This window comes from Ammospiza nelsoni, chromosome 4, assembly GCF_027579445.1.
Source record: "Ammospiza nelsoni isolate bAmmNel1 chromosome 4, bAmmNel1.pri, whole genome shotgun sequence".
Taxonomy (NCBI): domain Eukaryota; kingdom Metazoa; phylum Chordata; class Aves; order Passeriformes; family Passerellidae; genus Ammospiza; species Ammospiza nelsoni.
Window position 1 is genome coordinate 73676405 of NC_080636.1, and position 26892 is coordinate 73703296.

The 26892-nt window shown below is 36.2% G+C and overlaps 1 protein-coding gene across 3 annotated transcripts in view; it reads right to left on the reverse strand.

Moving 5' to 3' along the window:
* The window catches only part of SPOCK3 (SPARC (osteonectin), cwcv and kazal like domains proteoglycan 3), a 167081-nt gene that overhangs the window by 41223 nt on the left and 98966 nt on the right, over positions 1–26892 (reverse strand). For all 3 annotated transcript variants that reach the window (XM_059470783.1, XM_059470784.1, XM_059470785.1), the window contains 2 exons: positions 25934–26060; positions 8029–8143 (listed from right to left, as the gene is read on the reverse strand). In XM_059470783.1, the coding sequence (XP_059326766.1) occupies positions 8029–8143; positions 25934–26060 (242 nt within the window). The remainder of the gene's footprint in view (positions 1–8028; positions 8144–25933; positions 26061–26892) is intronic.

Below are 26892 nucleotides of genomic sequence, written 5' to 3' on the forward strand. Positions count from 1 at the left end.
TGTGCCCAGCCCCTCAAACATGCACACCTGCTTCCAAACCACGGCTTGCACAGGACAGGCATGCCCTCGGTGCCCTGTGACAAAAAGGACTCACACAGAGAGCAGAGACAACACTGACATTACTTTAGAAATCAAAAACTGTATCACACAACTATTTTTAACACAAGGCCAGATCTGCCAGTTCAACACTCACTTGTAATAAGAAACATGAGGAGCAAATTCTCCAAGTGCAATCCACCACAGTAGGACAGAACTGCTTTCCCCAGCACTGAGACCTTAGGAAATTTCCATTTAAAAGTAAATTTGTGGATGTGACATACATACCAGGATCTGACAAAACTGTATAAATTTGAGTACTCAAAAGCTTCTGAAAGTAGCCATGAATGGAAAAAAAATGGAATGTTTTGGAAATAAACAGGCCAAATGAAGAGCAAAGACAAGGTGGTTTTAGAGAAGATTGCTGTTGCAAAGGTGCTCGGAACTGAGAACATAGAGATGTTTCCAGTGACAGGCATGGAATATTCCCATCTTCCCTTCAGTATCACAGCTCTTTGCAATACTGCCTACAAGCACTCAGCTAACAATCCTTGCTCAGTACTACACTTCATCCTGGAAGCAATAAAATGTTCTTCTTCAAAGCATTCTCAAGTACGTTCTGCAGCGTTACAGGGACTATTTTTCATAAAAACAGCATATGCACTCTAGTTTTTCTTACAGTATTATTATGGAATGGGCAACCTTCCCTTAATCCTTCACTTCTTCCTTGTAACAGTCAAACTCAACCAAATTTTAATTCATTCTGCAATTATGACTTAATTGCAGAGAATATCAAAACTACAATGACTGCTCAAGCACATTCTGCCTTTTCACTTTTTTTATACTACCAGCTCCACTCTGATGTGGATTGATAGTATTCTTTTACTATAATGTCTCTGCCTCATTGCTCTATCTGCATTTGTGATACCACTTCTTTTCTGTTCTTCTCAATACATACTTCTAATGCTTGCTCTCAAATATTCTCATCCTTGTAAGAACAGAAAGAAAAAGCAAAAATTTTTTAGCCAAAATGTCGTCTACCAGTATAATAACCAATTCTAGTTATCCTTTTTGAATTATAAAGGTGTTTTAAACAAAGCGGACACACACTATTCCATGCAGGAGAAGTTTGAAATTATAGGAGAAACAGGCATCTGGAGCAAAACTGAGTCACTTCTAGAGCCTAACAACAGCTTGCACAGCTGCATCTCCATTTCCCCAGTCCTTCAAGCACAGGCTCCTCATCACTCCCACATCACATATGGACAATACCTGGCAAGACTGACTTCCTTCCTTCCTTCCTTCCTTCCTTCCTTCCTTCCTTCCTTCCTTCCTTCCTTCCTTCCTTCCTTCCTTCCTTCCTTCCTTCCTTCCTTCCTTCCTTCCTTCCTTCCTTCCTTCCTTCCTTCCTTCCTTCCTTCCTTCCTTCCTTCCTTCCTTCCTTCCTTCCTTCCTTCCTTCCTTCCTTCCTTCCTTCCTTCCTTCCTTCCTTCCTTCCTTCCTTCCTTCCTTCCTTCCTGGGATAGTGGGCACACAGATCAGACCACTCTCATCCCAAACACATTCTCTGTCATTCTACACCCCTTAGACTGCTACTAATCACTACATTAGATTACTATAAATTATGATGGAGAAGTCTCTTTTTAGAAAGTCTTAGTATGGAGTGTGATTAATGAAGATACTGCTGACAATTTTACTTGGCTCAGTGTCACTTCAGAAAAAGAAGATAGTTAAAAAATTTTAAAGAATTATGCAAAAAATGTATCTTAGCATTGAAGAAACAACCAATAAAATTACCTACACTGAGTTTATGTTATTACACAAACAAAGTAATGAATCCTAAATAAATGCCTTTTACAAATACAGTAACACAGTATTTTTGGGCTAGCAAATTCTCTTTTCATCATATATATGAAAATAATTCACAAATACAAATGAACTGTTGCAAAGATTATTATTCTGCTACCTCAGAAATAACCTATCATTTATAAATACTCTAGGAAAGCTGTAAAATCTGGTAAAACAATAGTACTTCTTATTAAAGATCAAGTAAAAAATGGTGTATCACTCACCTTATATACCACAGAGAAAAAAAGGACATTCTTAATGAAATAGGCTGACCAAATATCAAAGCATAAAAATCCACAATGCATCAATGTTCACTTTATCTTCAAATTATACGTAAGGTATACCTACAGCTCACTGTTGCTGTAAATGTATTTAACAAAGTAAAAAAGGTGAAAAACAGTAGCTTGAATGGTTGGATAAATACAGGTTTAAGATAAATAGCATTAAGTCTGAAAAGTAAAATCTATGTATTCTAGTGAAAACTGCAACAAAAGAAAAATGAGCATTTACTTGTAAGTCAGTACCCTCTGAAGAACTACAATGTATATACAATAATACATTTTAGTTTCATAGCACTTTTAAAATCAAAAGCTTTCAGAAACAATAACAAAAGAGTGTTCAGAAACATCAGTAGAGTAAGAAGGTTTGCCTATGGATAATGTATTTTCCTCTAACAAGGAAACTAAATCACAATATTATAGCCAATTTACATTTAAATCAATAGCATGTTTCATGCTGATGCCAGCAGTAAAAGCAAGAGCAGAAATTTTAGGCCAAATTCAGTTTTTGTTGTGAGCCCACAATGAGACCAACCTCAAGCAGTGTATATCAGTACAGATAAGACAAACTCCTGGATTTGAGCGCTTCCACTGATACCAATCATTATGCTCTGGCATTTCAGGCTTTATCTAAAGACTATATTGAGAAAAATCAGCAAAGTTTATGAAAATTAATGAAATTAATGAAAATTAAGCAACTAAAATAGTGTAGAGAATTTATTTTATTGTTGCATTTTACAGAACTGCAATAGGAATTACATAAAAAAAAACCTTACTGAATATAAATATATGGCTAGGAAGAACAGTAAACTAGAAAGCTGACAATTACCCAGTGCAAATTTAACTCACATATAATAAATGTTGCTACCACCTATACTCCCAGACTACCAAGACCACCTCCCATCCATTTATTGTGCATATTCCTCTGAGAATGTTAACTGAGAGCAGCTTGCCTGTGATGATAACTTAATTTTCTGTAACAAGCACGACAGTGTGAAATTAAATGTTACAATTAGACCTTTTAAAAAAAATTTAAAACATACTACTGCATTTGTAAATAAAGGTCAAACAGCAATATAACGTAACAGGTCACTGATAATATCAGGCCTAATACATGTTAGCTTGAAAATGGATTTTTATTCTATTGATGTCCTGTAGTTACCTTTTCAAAAGAGAAATAGGGGATTACAAAACAGCGGTATCCGTCATTGAAAGGCAGAAATACAAAGAAGAGATTAAGTAGTTAACACAAGTGATAATTTTTGCCCTCAATCTCTTTATTTGTGAAGTCTGGAAACCAGTCGGTGTTCTCTCTGAATGTAAACAAAACAAAAGCTCTTTTTTGGCATCTATATCTGTACTATATGAAGAGTAGTAGAGGTCATGTATTAAAAAGATGATGCTATGCAAATTAAATCAGAGGATTTGGGAGAGTGCTGTTTGGTTGTTTGCCCCTCTATTTGTTTTTCAAGCACTGATGCACACAGAACAAACCAGTATCCACAGTGTCTTTAATCCTACTGTTATTTATCCTCATCTCTACAAAGCAATTAACAATTTGGCAGTATTCAGTATAAAACAGGATGCAGCTGAGAGGGCAGTCATATTCTGAGATTAAAGCCTTTCTGACTGAAAATACTTTGAGCATGCAATGTTGCCTTTCCACCTCCTTCTGGCAAAAGCTTACCGTCAAAGAGTATGACATTTGTAAGAGCTTCCTTATTAGCTACATAGTGCTTCTCAAATGCTGAAAGAAAAAAAAGCTCTTTTTTTTAAATTCCTTCCATGAATTTAAGCCTAAATCTCTTATTTTAGTGAAAATATCCCGAGCTCTTAGCACGGAATTTATTAGAGATTAACAAAAAAAATTACTGAGACTGAATTCTTCTATTTCAATAGCTACTAAAAATGCATATTCAGAATTCTACCAACAATGATACAGCTTTTTGCCATTTAAACTGCAGGGCCTTCAATTGGCCCTGAGCTTTTGGTGTGACTGCATGTCCCAGCTGAATCATGACTCTATGTCAGGGCAGAAGCACAGCCTTATTTCTATGATGAAGGTATCCAAAGACATAATTGAGAAAGATGCTGTACTACACATCAGCCAAACCTTTGAAATAGATTGTTTGGGAGACCAGGATCCTGGGCATGTCACAGCAAACTTTTGTTAGAATGTTAGTGCAGCTTGACAGGGAAATAAAGCACTCTGTCAAAATTTTTAATTTTAAGAATAATTTCATTTTCCCAAGGTATGTACTCTGGAGTAGAGCAAATTTGAGATAACTGACAATGGATGCTCTTCTTAGATACCTTTGAAGTTCTTTAACCATAGCTAACAGCTGTCAGCCATACACTCATCTGCTGACAAAACTTCTGCAGAAATGCCTGATGCCTGTGGTCTTCACTGACCACACCTTGCATCATGTGCATTTTTTCTTACCCATCAGACTGAAGAGCAGGACAAGCAAGGGACAGGGCTCACTACATCTCAGAGCAAAAGGAACATGATCCTATTTGAAAGAAAAAGTTGGGCCCAGACACTGCCAAGGGGACAAAAGACTCTTCAGTTTTGTAAAAATGTGCAGTGCACAGAATCCTTCTGAGCTTCTAGTTCGTCATAACCACCGAAAAAAGCCTCAGAAGTGCTTAGGAAAATCAAGATCTGCAGATTCTCACTCAGTGAAATCCTTTCATGCAAAGCTGTGCAACCAGGGCACCCCAAATCCGGGCACATGCTTGAAAAGGATATTGGGGCAAGAGCAGGACACGAGGCAATGGCCAGGCTTGGAAAACAAGATGCTTCCTCACGTCTCTTTAACACCTCTGTCACAAATGCTACTGCTTCCCATCCATTCTGCTTCAACTTCTCTTCTCATTGTGCGTCTACACAACTTCCAAAGCCCTCCCTCTCTGCTGTACTCCCCATATTCATTTACCTCCAACTTTGTGTTCCTCTAATATTGCCTCTAATGCTCTGCAGATGTCCCTCTCTCATTTGTAACCCTAAATTTGTGTTTTCTGTGTCTTTTTAAAAATTACTGGAGTACCTATTTTAGTTTATAGTTTATATGACACCCATTGCTTTATGTAAATTACAATCTTATTTATAATCAAAGACGGTAAAGATTTTTATTTTACTGTGGGGTGTTTTGTTTTTGGTTTATTTTTTGTGGGGTTTGGGTTTTTTTTGCTTGTAACTTCTGTTTCTAACAACTTACACTCTTACACTCTAGATCCAAATCAAGTTCTTAGCCCTTTCATTTATGGATTTGGCCTAAGAGACCCTGAGCATGAACTGGGTTCAATGTTTCTAAAGGTATCAATAAAATGAGACAGTCTTCACAAAAGGCTGGATCCCCTCACCTGCCTCATGCATTCATCAGAGATAAGGATCAGATTAGTTCACTTCCAACTAAAAGGACCCTATGATTTCATTACTAAGTTCATACACATTCTAAGAAGAAAATCTGTTTTTCTGAATAGTGGTTCAATTCCAGATACACCAAAAAAATCAGCAATTTCAATCTGAAAAGAAGAAAAATTGTCCCAAACAGCCTAGGTAGGGGATGCATTTTAGGAAACCCTTACTTATGTTATCCCTGAAAAAGGAACAGTAACCTTACCTTGCCTTTTTGGCTCCATCAAATTTGTAAGCAACTGACATGGATGCACACAGCGTAGAATCACGGAACCATAGCAACATTTAGTTTGCAAAATACCTCCAAGGTCATCAAGTCCAACCACAAGAACACTTTACAGAGCTCCATTTAAAGACAAAAACTGTATTCTTGTAACTGTTCTTAGAAGAATTTCTGCTGTAAGAAATTTTGTATTCTGTCACAAGAAAAGCTGAAATTTCACTAATGATGCTCAGCTCAACTTCATGTTTCTCAGTTTTTCTGGCTTTTGGCCTTGTAAAGAAAATATATTACCAAATTTCATAGAATTTGGAAAAGCCCTGTGTTTTGCTTGCTCTGACAATCTGTCAGGACAGGATTAGAGTTAATTCCTATACCCACGAGACGTTTTTTCTTTTCTTTTACATAACTAGGCACAAGTAATCTTGATTCCCTGGCAACTTAAATCATCAAGAAGATTAATTTTTAAAAAATTCTCATTTTTGAAGTAAAAAAAAAAAAAGTCTCTAGGTTTTTTTCAGTGTTTTAGCACAGGAATATGAAAAATTAAATATGCTTGAAAGAATACACACAAAAGATAACTGCATCAGGTGAAACAGCTTCCAGCAGAGAGAATGCTGATCTTATTTTGGTAAAAACTAAGGGCAATGTTAGCACATTGAAAGACTAAGACTACAGAATGATAGGCCGACTACTCACAGAGATGCTTTTCACCTCATTATCTTAATTTCACTTCATGCCCACTATTAGGCAAATATTCCCATACCCATCCTGGAGATACAGAAATTATTGCTAGAGGATGCTGCAGCCACATTAAGGTTACACTCACTGTATATCTTATCAAAGGGGTCACAGTAGCCACGCAATGCCAGGTCTTCCAGTACTTTTCATTTTGTTTAACAATGCAAGAAGACTACATATTTACCAATTTATTTTCAAGATACTACATAATAGTAAATTAATGCTTTAAAAATGTCAAGACTATAATTTTGCAGAGGGGTTCCAGCACAAGGAGTATTTAATTACATATATTCAATTAATATTTAATTACACAATCAATTATATTGCCAAAGACTAAAAAAGGGACCTAAAGAAGTGTTTCAGAGCATTTTTTTAATTGACTTGTATGCCTGCATACAGTTTAATCTTTACAGTGGTCATCTTAATTCATTGTTAAAAGAACATTAATTTGTTTTTTAAACCAGAAAAAAAAATTGTTTTGGCAGTAGCTACAGCTTATAAAGAAAAGTGAGACTATCCTGCACAATAAATATGGAATAGTGCTTCAAACTATAATGAAATATCAGATTAGTGCAGGAATGCAATATTTTTTTCTTTTATTGCTATAAGGTTACTACAGGAAAAAACCCATCATCCTTCAAAACAGATTTTTCTGTTTTTTCAATGTATTTTACTCATCAAAAGTGTTACTACACAGACAGTACAAAAAGATGCATCTAACAGACATCAATCTAAAGAAATTCTTAAAATGCAGACCTCCAGTCATACTTTCCTTGACAGATTCAGGTCCGTAGTAGCCTAAAACCTCATGACCACTCTCTATTCAGAAACACCAAAGACGGTATCATGTTTTGTTTAATTCCAGCTTCTGTAATCACCTTGGAGCCACTGAAATACAAATATGCTCAGCCAACATTTTTCCTCTCCGGTTTGTTCCAGCTGCACCTAAAATGCCTAAGAGGCACAGCAAAGCAACTTCATTTTCCAGCAGCATGATCTCATTCGTGGTCCAAAAGGAAAGCTGATTTACTGCTATCAAGCCCTTTTCAAATGAACTTGCTTACATAATCCAGCCATTACTAACAGTTCTACAGCTCAACTGCTTGAGGACCAGCACCAAGGACTTCTAAGGACCCCTTTCTATCACACTCCTGTTTTCTTGAATATTCAACTGAAAACACTGAGGAGCAAGGAATTAATTTCTTGACTTAGAAGCATCTCAAGGAGTATTAAATAGAAAATGAAAAAAAGAAAAAAAAGAACAGTAGTAACTCATACTACAATAGCTCATTTGAAAAATACCATGGTATTTTACTATATGCACAAGTTCAAAACCCTTGGCAAAGAAACAACCTTGAAGAAAATACATCTGGTTTTATTCAAGAATAATAAGTGTTTCTGATAACTGTAATATTCCATGTGCAAAATCTTCCTTCCTTCTGGAAATAAGTATTAAAAATATTACACAAATTACCATCACTCACCTCTCCTGTCATTTCTGCCTGCATTTGTGGATTTGTCAGAAGGGCAAGGGCAACGTCCTTCACATTTCACTGAAATTTGTTTTCCTGAGACACAGGCTTGATAGTCTAATTTGCACTGTAGGGAGACAGAACGACTATCATTAAAATAAACATATCTTATTAAAATATAAACTTCTAAGAAATTTGAAGCAATTTCTCATGAAATGCTTGAACCTTTGCATACAGGTGCGAAGAAAAGTCTTCTGCAGTATATACTACTTTTGTAACAAAAAATAAATTTAAGACAGGTACAAAGTTTTTGGTTCCAAGACTGGCTACAGTCACAGACTCAATTCAAGCATGAAGGCACTTGTGGTGTGAGACTGATTTGAATATCCATGCTTAATGGGAGCAGACTGCATTGGTTTTATCTGTATTCAATGAGCAAATAAACACAGCAACAATATTCATTATTGATAGGAAGCAATAAACAGTCAATTTTCATAGAATTTATCACTGAATTTCTATCTTTAGGAAGACAGTGTTGTGGTAAAAAAGCATTAATGAATAAAACAAAAAGCTGTTCCTAATGTAATTCTGCACAGTGACTATTTTTTCTGATACAGAAACAGATTCATTTGTGAGGTTTTGATCTGTGCACTTACAGCTCCAATCCAGAAACCACATAAAAGTTAACTATATCTGAGAAACAAAATTGTTGTCTCAAGCATATAGAAATAATGTAGTTAAAAAACACATACAATAGTATCATTGTAAACATTGTCACTCTTACTTTTTCTTCCAATAAAACAGTTTTTTGCATAGAGATCTTTCTCTGGGATGTTTTATCAATGTATTATCAGGAAAAACATAAACAAGAAACAAAGAGGAGGGAAGCATCTACAAAGAGCTTTTTTCCAAAGCAAAAGAAGAAAGATTATTATGGAGAACACTTCATCCTTGAACAAAAGATGCCAGATGTCTCATTAAATAGGTAAAGGACACAGAAGCATATGAGTCAGAAAAGCAGTTCAAGTAACAAATAAAAATATGAAGTGTTTTCTGTGCATCACAACACTTCAGAACAATCTCACCAGAATTTTTCTCTTTTATTCCCTAACTCATATTTTGTTGGGGTACATAACTTCACTGTAATGTAGTTCCATTATTTGATTCTCAGGATTTCCAGAGAATGCTAAAGTCAAAGTTTCTCTCTCTCCTAAAAATACGTAAAGGGTGGGAGCACTGTAGCTATGAAAGAATCAAGAAGCCTCCTGAAAGACTGCTAGTTTCCACTAGTATACTGATGTAAGCACTGTGAATTTACACAACTTTGTCAACTTTTTAAGCAGTCACACTTCTGGTCTTGTCACACTCTCATGCAGTTCATCTTGCATAACTCGAAGTACGTTACTGTAACAAAATAGTACATTTTTGCATCATTGCCAGTACTAAAAAAGACAGAAATAATTACCTCAAATTTTCTGTACTTCAACAAAGTCATTATTGTACTTCAGTTCTGAATGTGTCACTTTTTGCCAAAAATGCATGGTTACAAGAAAATGACAATAACAGAACCTTTTAAATCCCCCCCAAAAAATCCCAACATAACTGTTGCAATTGAAAGCTATATAGCATTAATATCTCATAAAGGACTCAAAAATGGAAGCAAAGCAAGCACCTTCCCATGCTGATTTTGAAACAACAGAGTACTTTTTCTATTTCATTATCCTGGCTGTACAGGAGACTGCTTGCATTACTACGATTCCTGCCAGTCCTCTCTCCAGGAAGTACATGACCCAATTAATATTTTAATGCTCCAACCAGTATTTGGAGGTTGTGGAATGGATTACCACTCAAATTTAATACTCATGCCTGTTAAAAAGAGATGTCTTTCTAGTTTTAAGATCTGAGAGTTTTTATTATTCAAACTTAGTATTTTAAGGATTCAAACCTACAGATAGCTGTGCTTTAGGCTTTTGATTACTCCCCTTGGTGAAACTGCCACTTAATATTTGACATATAAACCCATTCCAGGTCTAATTTACTGAGAAACAGAGTATGATGAGGGAAGAAAAAAAAAAGTAATACTTTCATTTAATTTCTGAGGATTTCTTTAATCCTTTCTTGAGAGATTATTTATTATATTATTTATTATAATCTAGAGAGATTATTTTTTTACAGACTCCAACGCTCCTAACTTTGATTCACTTGAATGTTGCTCAAAAGACTAGTAATACCTCATAGGTGCTTCAGCCCGCACCATGAGTTGCAAGTTTAGTACTTTTTATTTATTTTTCTTCGAAGTTGTCTACTCAGTCCTATTTGCAAATAATACTGTCCTTTTAAACACTAAAAATTTACTGCTCAACACCTGGCACAGGCAGAGATACATGAGATACTGAGTGCATGGTCAGCACACAACACTTCCAAATCAGTGCTCCCATTCACAGATATGATAAAATTTTAGCCTCACTGAAATCCTTTTAAGGACAGGCAGGCAGCAGAGATATATTAATTGTTTTCAGAAACAAAGTAACACCATGGTGCTTGCATAAGCTGAAAATGAATCAAGGCATTTCTGACAATTTCCTATTAACTGCTAATGACACCAGGAACAGAACTCTGGTTCAAACCTCTTGACATCATTCCCCAAATTAACAGTGCACTAGGATACTGTAAAGATAGCTCAGTTAAATTAAGGTGGGTCAAACTTCCTTCAATGTTACTCTTAAACTGGTAGAAGAGCAAGCAACATACCTGAAAAACTCCACAGAAAAAAAGTCACTGACATGCAGGCTATGAGGACACAATGAAAAATAGGGGTCAAAAAGGAGAGGTGGTGTGTGGGAGGATTCATGCCAGGGCAGTACTTGACTTGATTTCCTAATCACATCTCTCTCCATGACTTTTCAATGGTCTTGGGAATCTGGAGAATCAACAGGAAGCTGGCAAATACTGACCCAGTCACACTTCCATGCCTGGTAAAATTATGGAGAAGATTATTCTGGGAGTTACAGGAAGACATATGATGGACAATGCAACCACTGGTCACAGCCAGGACAGCTTAATGAGGATGAGTCCAACTTGATAATTTCCTTTTACGACAAAGTTATCCCCCTAGCTGACCAAGGGGGGCCAGTTGATAGAATCTTTCCGGATTTCAGTAATGCTTTCAATGCTGCCTCTCACAGTGCCCTTGTGGAGAAAATGTCCAGAAGACAGCAGGATAAACCCATCAGACAATGTGTGAGCACCTGGCTCATGGGTTGGACACAAAGCTCTGTGGGGTATATGGGAACATCAGGGGATTTTCTTAGGGGAACATCAGGCCAGTACCAGTCACTACTGGGGTTCTACACAGCTCCACTGCACGGCCAGGGATCTTCAAAGTCCTCATAAACAACTTGGATGCAGGACTCAAAAGTATATGAAGCAAGTTTGGCAATGATATTCAGTTGTGAGGAGGTGTTGACTCCCTCCAAGGCAGAGAGGTCCTGCAGTGAGACCTGGACAAATAGGGGTGGGCAATCACCAACTGTATGAAGGTCAACAAAGAAAAGTACCAGATCCTGCACCTAGAATGGGCAACCCTGGATGAACACAGCTGAACTGGGGAATGAGATGCTGGAAAACAGTGCCATGGAAAGGAAACTGGGGTCCTGACTGATGGCAAGTTGAATTTGAGTCATTGTACCCTGGCAGCCACACAGGCAACCATGCCCTAGGGTGCATCAGGCACAGCATCACCAGCCAGGCAAGGGAGGGGATTGTCCTGCTCTGCTCTGCTCTGGGGCAGCCTCACCTTGAGTGCCGGGGGCAGTTTTGGGTGCCACAATATAAAAAAGATATTAAGCCATTAGAGACCCTCCAAAGAAGAGCCACAAAGATGGTGAAGGCCTTGAGGGGAAGCCATGTGAGGAGTGGCTGAGGTCACTTGGTCCATTCAGCCTGGAGAAAAGGAGACTGAGGGGAGACCTCACTGCAGTCTGCAGCTTCCTCATGAGGGAAAAAGGATGTGCTGGCACTGATCTCTGCTCTGTGGTGATCAGTGACAGGACTCAAGGGAATGGTCTGATGCTGTGTTAGGGGAGGTTTAGGTTGGATATTAGGACAAGGTTCTTCACCCAAACGGTGGCTGGGCATGGAACAGCTCCCCAGAGATGTGGTCACAGCACCAAGCTTGGCAGAGCTCAAGGCTCTCAGGCACATGTGATTCTTGGGATTGTCTTCTGTAGGCCAGGAGCTGGACATGAAGATTCTTGTGGGTCCCTTCCAACTCAGGTTATTCTCTGATTCTAGAGGGTTGGAAGGTGAGCTAAAGGATATCCTATTAAACACGGAACAGTTTTAGAAGATAGAAATATATAAAAAATCAGTCAAAATATTAAAATAGCCTGAAATATAATGTAATTCAATACAGGAAACTCCTATGTTCTACTGTTACAGAGACAAAATAATCAAGATATTAACAAGCTGGAGCAACTGGCTAGACATCCATTCTAAAGGAAAAATAGAATGGATGATCTAGTGATCATTAAGAACAATTGAACGGTTTTTAAAAACATCATACCAAGATATATAAATGTTAGTGCAACCTACAAAACATGTAAGATAATTTCACATAGCTCTGGCAGCACTGTACAGATTGCAACAAGGTTTCAAACAAGACAGGAATTAAATGAAAAAGGAGTAACAGGAATAATGAGAAATCTAGAAAATAGTCACCAAAAAGAGACTGAAGGATTGGGTCTTAAGAAAAGACTATTCACAAAACAGCTGTCAAATAGGCAAAAGACATCTGAAAGGTACCTGAAAAGAATACCACAATGAATGTTACAAGAAATAATTGTCTTGAACTCCTGCAGAGAAGTAATAAATTAGATACTAGGCAGACTTTTTAAGAAGGGTAGTGACATCTTAAAACAAATCATTGGAGAAGCTTTTTGAATCTTAACAATTGTCTTTACAACCAGGCTTAGATAAATCCATCAGGAATTCCACCTGTGTAGCTTATCTTGCTTTGAGAACATGGGGGGATCAGGTGGCATCAAGCTTATTCAGTTGGGAAGCACAGTACAGACCTGCTCCAGGAATGAACCAGTGTGAAAAGATTATTGCTTGCATAAATCTTGGTCATTTGGAGAAGTGTTTGAAAGATGTGTAATGAATGAACTAGGGAGATAGTAAAAAAAGGGAAGAAAATAAGGCTTATACTGGTCTATTGATCCTAGATAATTTCAGCAAAATTCAGTTTGGTACTGAGTGCATTTGTGCTCTCCTGAGCTCTTGAAAACCTGATTTATGATTTGGGAACATGGTAAGTACTTTTAGATAAGCTAAAACAAAAATTAGTTGAATATATAAATGCTTTGAAATGTGAAATATGAACCAAAAAAATCCTTAAATTGGATATCCACATCTCACATATAATTTATTTGCTTTCATCTGCAGAACCATCATCTATCTGTAAAAAGACATATCACACAGAGGGACAGTGTGAGACAGCTGTAAATTAGTTGCTATTTGTAGACTTCTCAAAATGTACAGGGAATAAAGACATATTAAAGTAGATGAGAAATTTAGTTTAACTGTCTGGCTGCCGTATAATAAAAGACATAAGAGTGCACTGACAACAATTTCCTGATTAGATAAAAGAGAGGTATGTCCATTCTGTGTGTTAAGTGAGTGAAGAGCCCTCTGGAAGAAAACAACAGAATTAGAACTCATTATAAGTCTACCCAAAAAGAAAGAGAAAGTCCTTGTGCAGCATTCACTCTGGCATTTCCAATAATTTTATCAATCTGCTTTTTCTCACAGACTTAATTCTGTTCCTTTTTGAGAATGCTTCAACCTCAGTGCAAGATAACATTTTTCCCCAACAGTACAGTCTTGTCAGGAATTTCTAGTGGCTTTTAAACAAAACTAATTCAAACTAAGTAATGAGGACACCCGTGAGTTCTCTGGCAAGTAAAGAACAGAAGCTCATGAACAGAAGTCCTGAGGTACAATCTGCAGACACTCCGCTCCAATCTCTCTTTTCCATCTCCTGGGCAGCTGGAAGCAGATCTGATGCACCCCTACAGTACACAAGCCAGCAGAAATTAGCTGCCAGGATATCCATCTAGATGTCCAGTGAATACTGTGTCCATTATGTGCCTCAAGCCCTTCACACTGAAAGACTGAAGTCTGGCCTGATGCATTAACACACCCTTCTCTAAACAGGACCACTGGACAAAGTGTGAATTCAGTGTCAAGAGTCTTTCAGGTACTTTCATCTGCTGAGGTGCTGATACTTAGAGAAATACTTTCTAGAACACTATCATATTTAATACTGAGCATTTAGTAACTTACTTTTTAGAGAGCAAATAATTAACATCTATGCAACTGTAGAGTGTCTCACTTTGGAAGGTAACCATCCCCTTTAGGTGTACTTCATCCCAACATCAACTCTGTAGAAGTCCCTGATGCTCTTGAACATTTAAAAATCAAACAGGGCATGGTATCCAATTCCAAGGAAAAATACAAAAATAAATTAAATTCAGATTCCCTCTGATAATTATCAGTACATATGGTACAAATAGAATTGCTGGGTTTATTTGGAATATCCTTTCAAATCAATATGCTCCCGCCCAAACATGCTCACAGCTCTTCCTTTTTGGTATATTTTCTGGATGATCAACAAGTCACGGTTAGATGAATGATGCATCCTGTATGACACAACCAGGGGGATCTCTCAGAAAAGAGCTCATTGCTAGAGTACCACACAGATATATTTTTCCTAATATAATTGTATGTTTCACAGGTAGAAATCTTTCCCACAGAGCTCTACATTCATGCATCAATACAGATGTTTTCTCTCTCTTTTTAGAAGCTGGTATCTCTGACAGCTGAACTTTCAAATTCATGCTGTTTTCTTAACCACCTTCCACATTTTCAAACTTTATTCCTATTTCACAAAGCTTACATGCATTCCCCAGCACAAAATTGGCCTCTACTGTATTTGGTGCAAAATGCTATGTGAAATTATGCTCTCAAATTTGAATCTAAGTCAAATATGTAAAGAAAGTATCTTTTTTAACTCAGCTGGTGGTTCCTGTCACCAAGCACAGGGGCAGGGTGGGTAGGGTGAGTGCTGATCAGGTGTGGTCCAGGTCCAGTTCAACACAGACCATTTGCTGATACAGAACATGGCAGAGAAGTAAAGGACTGCTTCATGCAATCACTTTAGGCTGGCTTAAAATGAAGGTGAAAATATGGCCAAGTTAATGATGTGGTAAACCTAATTTAGAAAATTTTATGTAATTTGGATTTTCTTTACAAAAAGCAGCCAAGAAGGTATAGAATTTCAAGCCAAATGCAGCTAGGCATAATGCCAAGAGACCACATTTTCAACAAATTCAAGTTTAAGAACGGAAAAATTAACATGCAAATCTATCCATGAAGCATCACCCAGATCTACAAATGCCTTTTTGTCTCATCAGTTACCTGCATGTGTATTACTCACCTAAAAAATAGGAGTTTGGATAAAAAGCTTTTCAGTAAACAAGTACTGCTATTTAAAATGAAAACAACTGTTGAATACATCAACCATAAAGACACACAACTAGCATTTTAATAAGAAAAAAAACAGGAAATGTGTCTATTGAACCAAGATCCTGAGAAAAGAAAATATTTTGTCGTTGAAAGAGCACTGATGATACATTTTTTATGAAACTATGAACTAGAGAATGCTATTTTCATGACAAAATGAAAACCTGTATGCACAGTTTTCTTCCCATCCACCTTAACTCTTGTCTGTTTCCTTTAATGCACTGCAGTGCAATAGTATAAAATTTAAAGCTTGAAATCAGGTCAACTAGATAGTCAATCTTTTTTGGGCACCCTGGAACACACATTAAATCACAGAAATATGCCAATAGATGCCTACTGGGATTATTTAAATTAGGCACCTACTTATCTTGGCTTTCCTACTTAGAGGCTATTAGAGACACATGATGCTTAGGAGCTTCTGCAAATCCATTGAAGAACTTATCTGCTTTTAAAATCAGCTGTCTGAATTTTTAGACACCTACTCAGTTCGGAAAATATATAGTTCACTATCTTATGCTATACATATGGCAAACAGGCTAACTACTATTTTATACTCTCAAGTAAGAACAAAAACTTAACCAATGGTAAGTCCCTACTTGAAATACACTATTTCTAGTAAATTGAGAATAATTAATAATAATGCTTTTAGTACTTGTGTAACAAACGTAATATATTTCCTCAAGTCCGAATCAGTATTTCAATATTCCTTGAATACAATGAATTGTGTAAAAAGACATTTAAAATATTAAAAATGTTCCTTTTTAAAAACTTATTCACACAGGATGTAAAAACATATAACAATATTATATATTATATCATGCCTTGGCTTATTCCAAAAATATAAACATTGATGCAGTCCAGACTTTTACTAAAAGCTTCTGGTAAGCATTCTTAACACAAAACCCATAAACCTCTTTCTGATATATTCAAGCATATACTCAAATTCTGGCTCTTATTCAGAGCTCTTGCCTGTATAGTCCAAACCTCAGCACTTCATCAGGCTCCTTGTTTCAAACTTCTCCATCACATCTATCCCACCCAGCTAGAGATGCACACAACGTGACTCAACACTGTGTGTATGCAAAATCCTTGGTGCACCCCATTGCTGGCATTCAGTATTTTACAATTTGGAGAAATTTTCTTGAGAGACAGAAAAAATAAATATTTCTCAGATAAAACAAACTACATTTTCAAGTTCCTACTACAAATTTGAAAATTAACATTCAAACAAGACATTCACCCATTTTTAAAGGTGAACAAAATAAATTCATTCTCCTACACAACCATCTTAAAAATAGCTGAGTACATTGGTTCAAAAGTCAGCTAGTAAAGCTCTTCATTGATTTTCATGTGGCATGCAAATTTCTGAAAAATGGCAATAGTAAAATACAAGTAATGGCAAAGCTGTAAAACCTTATAACAAGACACAAATGGGTTCTAAAAGTGTGGAATTTTTTGTTAAAACAATTTGCTTATTCCTTATTAGTATGCATTATCACTTTATTTTTAATGTAATATGACTTCCTAAGCCATGCTGGCTGATTGCGCTGCTAATTAAACAGGTTCAATTCATCCAATTATATCTAAGTTAAAATATTTATAAAGTTGTATGTGAGCTAAAATAGCATCTAAAGGGCATGTTCATTCATTTCAATGACATGAAAAATATAAAAGTACTAAAAGCAACATGCACAGGGCTAGACAGTCCATACTGGGTTTCAAATCTCAAAAGACATTTAAACAAACCTTTGTCAACTGTGGTGAAGAAGGAAGAAAAAAAGGAAAAAAAAAAAAAGAGAAAGCAAATAAAAAGGAAAAATAAATTCTTTATAGTTAGCTACAAGTAGGTGAAACACCTAGGCACTCTCAGTTTTCTTATCAGCATATGGCCTATTCACCTCTCTGCTTTTTTGCTCACCTAAAAAGGTATCCTAATATTCATTTGAACTCCAAGAGCTAGATTTATTTTGTTGAACAGTCCAAAATACAAGGCTCCATGTGCTATCAGTGACAAAAACATTTGTGAAATTCCACATTCATACTAGTTTTCACACAGGGAAGAAACTGTGCTGTACAAGTGGGAATTAATATTCCAAAGCATGATGTTTTTCACTAGATCACATATCTCTTCTTGAATTTAAAGAGATATATCTTGTGTAGAGGCACACAGAACTGAGCCTAAATCTTTCCCCTTTGTGCTTGATTTCTAAACATGCAAAAATTTTCCTCATTTTGTGACAAACACACATGGATTAAAACTGGGACAACACAAAGCCAAGTTTTCATATGTTATGTTTTGAATGAAGAGCCAGAGTGACAAATTTTGCTGCATCAGTGCTTATTTTTCTTTTCCAGTACGTGTATGGTGGCCTAAAATGTTACTATTTTTTGCTGTTGTTGACACATTGCTGTGATGCAGAGGACTTACCTCTGATACTCAGTCACATGTCTGAATTTGTTTTCAATGAAATATCCACATAGCAATTGGCTCACATCTATACTATTTCATTGTGAGCTTGCAGGAATTACAGATTAAAAAAAAAAAAACCAAACCCAAAACATGAGACTTGGAAGAAAATTCTTTAACGTTACAGACATCTTTCCTAATTGAAATCTGACCAAAAAAATGACAGAAGTTTCTCTTTTTCTCCGGTGCTAGTTTATAGCACTATAGCATTGCTGGTCTAAATCTCTGTTATGGTGTCTGAGATCTAAATTTCACAGTATTTCAGCTTCTTTCTAAAAGTGCAAATGTGACCTGCATGAACACTGTAAGAATATATTCTTAGAAGCTAAACACTTTTTTTCCATTTCATTAATAAATTTAATTACCTGTTTTAAAAAAAAATTAAGTTGAATAATTACATTTTTTCTAGCAATTTTCACTTTATTTGCAGCTTTCACTGGGCTAAGATCTGAGCCAGTTCTCATTTGCCATTTGCTTGTTTCCATCTCAAATTCTTTAACCCCATTCTTATCACAGATTGTTACTATAAACTCTCAAAATCTGTTTCTAGGTCGATGTTCTTTCACTTCATGTCATCTTTAACCATTTTCTCCCCCTATTAAAAGCTTCTTTTCCATTTTTTTTAGAAATAAATGCCTAAGTAGTGGCCTCTAAAGATCATAAAAATACTCTATACCCACCTATCTCTTGAATTATTACCATCCTTATCTTCTACTCCACTGAAACCATATCCTTTAATGGATTCCACTTGGTAACTCTGAGGCAATTGCATCTCTTGATCTCCTACTTGCAACTGACACAGCTCATCTCAAACTTCTACACTATTTTATTAATGTTTCCAGCAACCACAAAGCACATAAGAACATTATTAATTGCCTCTACCCCCCAGACCCTTCTCTCTGTTGGTTTCTTTACAGAATTGCTTTCTGCTCCACAAGGCTAACTAAGGCAGCTCCTGTGTTTGGCTCCTATGCATTTCTGCCCACATAGGACGTAGACACATTTTTCTGGAAAAGAATTGCTGTGCCAAAATGATTCCATATTATTTTAGTTGTAATTCTAGTTACAATATTTTAAATACTCTTTTCAAAAGATTAACTTCTGATGGTTGAACCTCCCAGAGAAAAGACTGTTCTCCACGTAAGTATGTATGCCTCTAATGAAATCTAAAGTTTAAGAAATCTGAATCTTTAACTATAATCTCCACTTTCAGAAGTGTGACTTCTCCTGTTTTATTGGCTGTCCCATTTGACAGTTAACACACAAATTTACATTTGGAATTTTGTTTCTGTATCCTACTGCTGTGACATGAGAGTTCTTTAATAAAGACTGATACTTCCACTTACCTGTTTGTCCTATTCTTTTACTGATTTTTCCTTCCAGTCTAGATGCTTTTTATTCCAGAAAAAACATTAAACCATTTTTAAAAAAACCCACACACAGAGTCACAGTATGACTCCATGTATGAGGGTTGGAAAGGCCCTTGGAGATCATCTAGTTCAGACTCTTCTGCCATGGGCAAATAAATCTACTTTTCCCAAAGCCCCTTCCAAGTTGGCCTTGAATACTTTCAGGGTTGGGGCATCCACAACATCTCTGGGAAAGCTGTGCTAGCAACTCATCACCTACATAGTAAAGAATTTCTTCCTGATATAAAATGCAAATCTACTTATGGTCTGTTTAAAACCATTCACTACCTGCACTTGCACAAAGTCTCTCTCCAGCTGCCTTGCAGGTCCCCTTGCTTGGCTCGTCTATCACTTGGAGGATGAATTTCTCATGAACACATTCCAGGGACGCCCTGCAAGGCTGGTGCCCTGCTGTGCTGTCCCTCCAGCAGGGCAGCTGAAGTCCCTCATGAGGACCAGGGCTTGGGAAAGTGAGGCTGCTCCTGTCTGTCTACTGAAGCCCTCATTCACCTGTTTTTCCTGGTGGGGTGGCCTGTAGCCATCCTCCACTTTAATGTCACCTGTCCCTGTCTCCCGTTAATCCTGACACTTAAGCCCTCAGTCAGCATCTCATCCATTCCAAGGTGGACCTCCATTTAAAGGAATTATACAGATAAAGTCTTTGGAAAATATTTTCCAAGTCTACAAAGTTGCAATTCTTTTTTCTTTTGTTTTTATTGAAATATTAAATTTTAGGTATCTCTTAATGCAAATTCAATATATCAAACAAACATGATATTCTGGAAATGAAAAAGGGAATCAAATTCAATTCCTCCTCATAAAAATACATCATCCTAGTCTGAGAAATACTGAATTGCTCAGAATTTCAAAATATTCAAGTTTCTGGAAAGCATTTTGTTTATCTAAGCTATCGTATTTTTTCTCTACAGTTTTAGCAGCTATTTATTTTCAATGCAGTAGGTAAAGAGATCAGCTATGTATAATTTGATATAACTTGGAATTTTTAGTACATCAGCCTATTTGAAAATCTGGATTTTATAACTTTATAGACTAACTTTAGTCACTCTTATGATATTTCTCTGCCTTTTTTTTTTCTTTTAATATCACATCCTATCAATATAAAGGTTCCAGATAAAATTTCAGGCCTTACTGGCAAAACCCATCCATGCCTGATTTTCCAGCTGCAGCCCATCTCATTTCCTTCTTTTTTTTATTGTTCGCCTTTTTTAAGCATTTAAACAATAAACAAGCAGTTTCTACTATTTCTGTAAAGACCTAAAGTATAATCCAGGATCAATCAAGGATGACACATTTTATTTTTATCACTGTCTATTCACCAGTCTCATTCAACAAAAGTTTGTTGAAAACAGGGTTTGTTGAAAAGGGTTTTCATTGCTTGTGGGGTTTCTTAAGTGGAGAGAATGGGGCAGAAGAAGGGCTGGCCATGGTTTGTTGGCATTTTTTTGGGGTTTGGTATTTTCCCCCCCATTTACCAGCACCATTTATTTTCCAGTGTACCTCAGCCACAAGTTCATTTTAACAGTACAATCCAGATTTGGTGTGAAGAAGTTTTTGAATTTTTCCACTTACAAAGGGGTGATTTTGGCTGGCTGTTCCTTGGGCTAGAGACACAAATCTTGATTTTGAGACGTCCCTCTTGAGATAACCTACTTTTACTAGAAAAACAAACTAGTCCTGATAAATCACCTGGAAGAAGATCCTTGCAGCTGCAAAAGTAAAAGAACCTGTACACTGTCACACAATTGATTTCAGAGAGATTACATTATTACTAAAAGGTGGCAGGCAACGATTTCACCTTAATATTTTTCGCTACATTTCAACTGACAGTTAAGTCTACAGCAGATTGCTTAGTAACAAGGCAGATAAAAATGGAAAGGCATAGTGAATTAGCCCAATTTAAGAAGTAAGACTGACATACATTGAGTCAGGCTTGTGAGAAATACTTTTTTTTACTAATACATCACATCTATTTTGTAATAGCAATTCTTTTTCCAGCAATCTCCTGAAGCAGGAAAAAAAACTGTCAGCAGCTCAGGCATGTGATCTGAAAGTTCACAATACACTAATTTGTACATTTACATCAATTTAAGTTATATGAAATCACAATCCTTAAAATAACAACAGAGATTAAAAATGCCAATACTTTTTTTTTTGCTTCTTGCGAACAAGCTGTCTTATACCAAACACACTGCTAAGAGATACAGATAATTAAGTTAAAATTTCAAAAATATCTGAAAAGAATAAAGATAGCAATGATTTTAAAAAGAAAAATGTTAAATATGGGATGCTGTCAGAATAAAAATCTATTTCTGATTCATGCAAAATGGCAAAAGAAAATTGGATGGAATATTAAACTCACTCCTCCCCACAGTGCAATTTTATCCCCAACTCTTTCAAATCTTCTCATAGAAAAGAAATGTAATTTGAGAGACTGAAGAAAGTATTTGAATATTAAAAAGATCTAAATCCACATACCTGTCTATCTGTGGAGTCTTTCAAGATGTTTATCCTCTTTTCTGACTACTTTTCTGTACAGTTTGCATCTTACTCTTTAGACTCATTACTTATGAAAAACATTATTATGGCTATTTACACATACAGGGCTGTCATTAATAACATGAAGCTTTCATAGGTAGGAGAAAATGTATTTCATAAAAAAATCACTATCAATGTGAAGCCATCTTGAGCAAATTGCTGCTAACATCAGAACTGCCAAAGCAATCCTGGCATAAAACCATGGGGCAATGGGCATAATTTAAAGATTAATTTATTTCTGCTGTATTTTCAAAACACTGCAAACACTGTTCATTTGCCTTACTTAAGGTTAGATTTCGATGAAGTGGGACTAATTGTCAACTGTATTCAACTTAAGAGAGAAAACTTCAGCCTATTATACCAAACACCAGAGCTGAAATCAAAATATGCAAAATCCACTCAAAAGAAGATTCATCTGCATGACCATATTTTTTTTCTCCTCTTGGCCATTTTCCTATAAGTCCAGCTACAATACAGTGCAATATGGGAGAATTGTTCCAACAGAAGCACCCAAGCCTGAGCACCACCATCTCATCCCAGCTACACCAGCTTTACAGTGTGTGCTGCACAGCAGCGAGTTGCTTCCCTGGGTGACAGAATGGCAGCAGCTGGGTTGCTGTCTCAAAACAACCCATCCGAGGTGCATTCACATCCTTTTATTTCCCTATTATTCCGAGGAAAGGTGAAGCTACAAACAGGCTGTGTTTTTCACGGAGAATGTCAAGTACATAGGGATACTAAAGCCTCATGAGACAGCACTGCTTGCAAATTCCTAGTGCAAAAATGCATACTGCACTTTCAAGTGCCAAAGTTTAGAGAAATGCAGAAGGTAAAACCACACTACCTGTAGAACACATGCAGTATTACTTAAAGGCCATTAAGTAAAAATTGTACCACCACTGGGCCAAGGCAATGGCAGGATCTCTTTACACTGCATTCCTTCCAGCACAATGATTCATGTTCACTTTGATTACTCAACGTTTCAGCATGTAATATTTTTGTTTCAACATTTTTGCTATGCTAGTAACAAATAACTTACACCTACCGCTTTTCTTTTACACTGACTTCATGAGACTAACTGTGAGCTGAGAAAACAGTAAACCTAACCCTGACTGCAAAAATGAAAGGGAAACAAAATATCCTTACCTGACTCTGGAAAAGCTCAATTTAGGTGATAACTTTTCTTTCTAGATAATCCACATATCATATCATCTTTGTTTGCTTGCTTGATTTCCAAAGCAAAAAACATGTATGAAACAGCTGTAGTTACATAACTTAATTCAAGCGTTTCATGGACTTGTCCTGAAAAGCAAGGATATACTCCCAAAAGAACATCTATCTGACAAATTTCAACTGTCTGGCTGTGTTCTACAGTACTATTACTATTTAATTACCTATTTTCTGAAAATGTATTATACAATTTTCCAGAGTCATTGATGAATGCTTTCTAAATACAAGAAAAGTGCTGTATAAACTCCTACTGGAGTTTGATGACATAATGAAACAAACTTTGCCTGGAGTACAGGAACACAAATATTTGTCTTTAGTCAATTTTTAAACACACTGCACTTGAAATAACTTGGCAAGGACCTCTGTTTTGATGCAACTGGTAGCATAGAATACAAAAGCCTCACATCACTGACAATAAATAAAAATAAATATTTATAGGCCAATATAGATATTCTCTGGCAATTAAAGTTTTTAGCATTTTTATTCTGTAAGCTGAGGTTTGAAATCTACCATTACAAGGCAGTGAAAAAAAAAAAGTACTACCAAAAAATGTCTCTGATGGTATGTCACTTCTGCATTGTTTGCATGCAAGGGATATTGAGGTTGGATAACAGGTACTGCAGCACTGACAATGCACTGGAATGAGAGCACAGTGTGCCTATTTAGCCCACTCATTCCTCATCATTCCCTTTGAACAGCTGCACCTTTAACACATGAACTGATTTAAAAATATCTGCATCTCATCAATATTTATAGACTTTTGTCCATCTACTCCAGACCAGACCATGAGAGGCCAGAAAAGTCACTTCTACCTACAGAGATATTTAGAACACAGTATTCCTATATGGTAAAATAGGAAATAAACAATGAGATTAAAGTGGGGTGATCTTTGTATTGCATTAGCAAGAACACAGGGAGAGATTGCAATAAATGAAGTATACAGTACTCAAAAAATAAAAAGGTTGCTCATCCAGTATTAACTATATTAACTGTATTATATCTGTGTGCAGCCTGGACTTAAGGCTTAGACTGCCTGAACTTTTGAACAGCAAGGCAAAGTAAATACTAAAGGATAGCATCACCTAATGTCTAGAATGAGGCCAGCACACTTATAGGTCATAAAAAAACATAGGCAAGAGATTAGTTAATGAAAATCAGAACACTTTTCAAATTTCTAAATAAAGTCATAGTGTCAATGAAAGGAAGTATATTTCAGCTATGCCAAAGACTGCAGAATTCATTTGTAGGGCCTCAGATAAGCTGGTGTAAGCATTAGAAGTTTTTTAATTGCTTCTTGTAAAGGAAAGCCAGGGTTCTAGACCAAATCCCTATAATTAAAAATTTAAGTTGGTAGGGAAAACATTTCCTAATGTAAGATTTAGGATAAAAGCCTGAGTATTGTCAGGGTTTAGGAACCACCAGTTAAATCTGACATTTTTAGTTTATCAAGAATAAAATATCTTTGGAGAAAATACTTGGTGTTCAATCCAACACCCAGTCCCTCCTGGAAATTAATTCTTTTTTGTAAACTTCACACGTGACTACAAATGTGTAAACTTCAGATGTGATTATTTAAAAAACAAAAAAAAAAAAAAAAAAACGTAAACTCTAAAAATATTTAGATACTAGGAAATATCCTTAAAGTATTTTGTTTCAAATGCAATACACAATTTTTTCTTCATAACTAACAAGCACAGAGCTTTTGTATCTTCATCAATTTAATCTATTATTATACTTCTCTTGAAGCACTGGATATTATCTACTAACGAAACAATTTGTTAGTGTAAGGACACAGTGTCAGTAAGACAGAATACAGTAGCTCCTTTCACACTACTGAACTACGTGCTAGTTCTGAGAAAAATGGGTTTATCAAGAGCCCACACTTTTTTCTTTTAAACAAGACTCAGTTGGAAATATTGGCTGAGCATTCTTCTGTTCAAAGTTTTAATGAGCAATGCTAAATAAATTAAGCTGTTTTCAGCATTATGAAGCCCCTCTATCTCACAATTTCACCTCTGCACTGTAATCCAGGATTTTTGGACTTTAGCAGGAGCAACACAAAATATTTAATCCAAACAAGACTGGGTAAACTGATGGTAACATTTAAAATCATCATTTTATCTCTAAATATATATGAGAGAAAAGACAGGAAAGTAAGGATTAGAAAAGGAAGATTTGATTAGGATCTTAAGACTCATAATACACTGTTGCAAGGAAAGATACCCAACAATCCTTTACATTATTACAATTTTTTTCTGGCTATGTTACATCTATGTCTAAGTACCTGGAATTTGAAGCACACCTCCAATGCTCAACTGGAAAAATCTGACTTAACAAGCCTATTCTACAACCCAACACTTTTTTGCTTACTCAAACCCTGCCAATGGTGTCCTGTCACACAGCAGAGCACTCAAGGTGCTCTGTTACATTGTGGAACACTCCTACACTCTGCTGCTCCAGGTATTACTGGTGTATGATGCTTAGGGTTTGCTACCATTTTGCTTTTACATCATGCAAAACACTGGAATTCCTGTAGGTTGCATTCTGTAACATATATTTTAGCCAAAACAAATAAATACTGGTTTGTATTACAATACGTTATTTTATTTTCCAAGAGATGGAATTGACTGTAACAATGAAAGATTAATTCAGTTCTTTATTCAATTCTTACCTGAGAAGAATATGTGTGACCATCTGATCCACAAACAGGATTGGTATAAACTACTGGACACTGCTTGCAGTTTGATGAAATGGGACCACCCCTCCACTGTTTATGGCCTAAACCAGCCTCTTTCATACTGTAAGTAAACAAAAAGTATGTAATTCTGATAAGCAGTATTGAAAATAGAACACATTCAGGGTATTTTAATGAGCCTTTACAAACAGTAAGCCATACATACTTTGAACCATAAAGTTTTCTCTTACCTAAAGGGTTGCCAATGTCTTTGGCATAAACTTCTTCACCTTTGTACTTTAACTCACTGTAGTGATACTTGATGCCTGCATATTATTTCACTAAGACATATGAGCAAAAAAAGATAATTAAGATTATGCTTTGGGGGCTGTTACACTTATTGATCAGTGAATGTTGGAACTATGTGACACTTACTCTTTTTGTTATTAAACAGTATGAACAGAACTATTGTATCAATACTTGTATTTTAGGAGGCAACATTTAGGTTTTAGAGAACTGTGCCATAAATACTTCTAGAGAAGCAGGGAGGGGGTCCTACTGTTTGCCCCACTTGGAGCAGTCTTTCACTGTCTATAATTTGCAAAATTCAGTCAACATTCAATATATAGTCCAAAGGGAAAAAAACAAGTTAATCCGTTGGAGCACAGAATCAGTCTACGCAATCATATATTATATCCTCACATAAACACATACAGAGCTAGATGGATTATTTCCATTTAGGAAGGGGCTATGCTGGGTCAGAATAAAAGTCTAAAATAGGTTACTGATGCTTCTTCACAATACTTTTATAGCTTTCAGTTTATGTTACATGGCCATCTTCAGACAGGCATGCTTTTTCTCTGTAGCTTTCAATTAATTCCTATCCATTAATTTTTCCTTTTATTTTTCAACTGTGAAAGCATTTAGCAGCCACTGTATCATGAAACAGCTCCTTT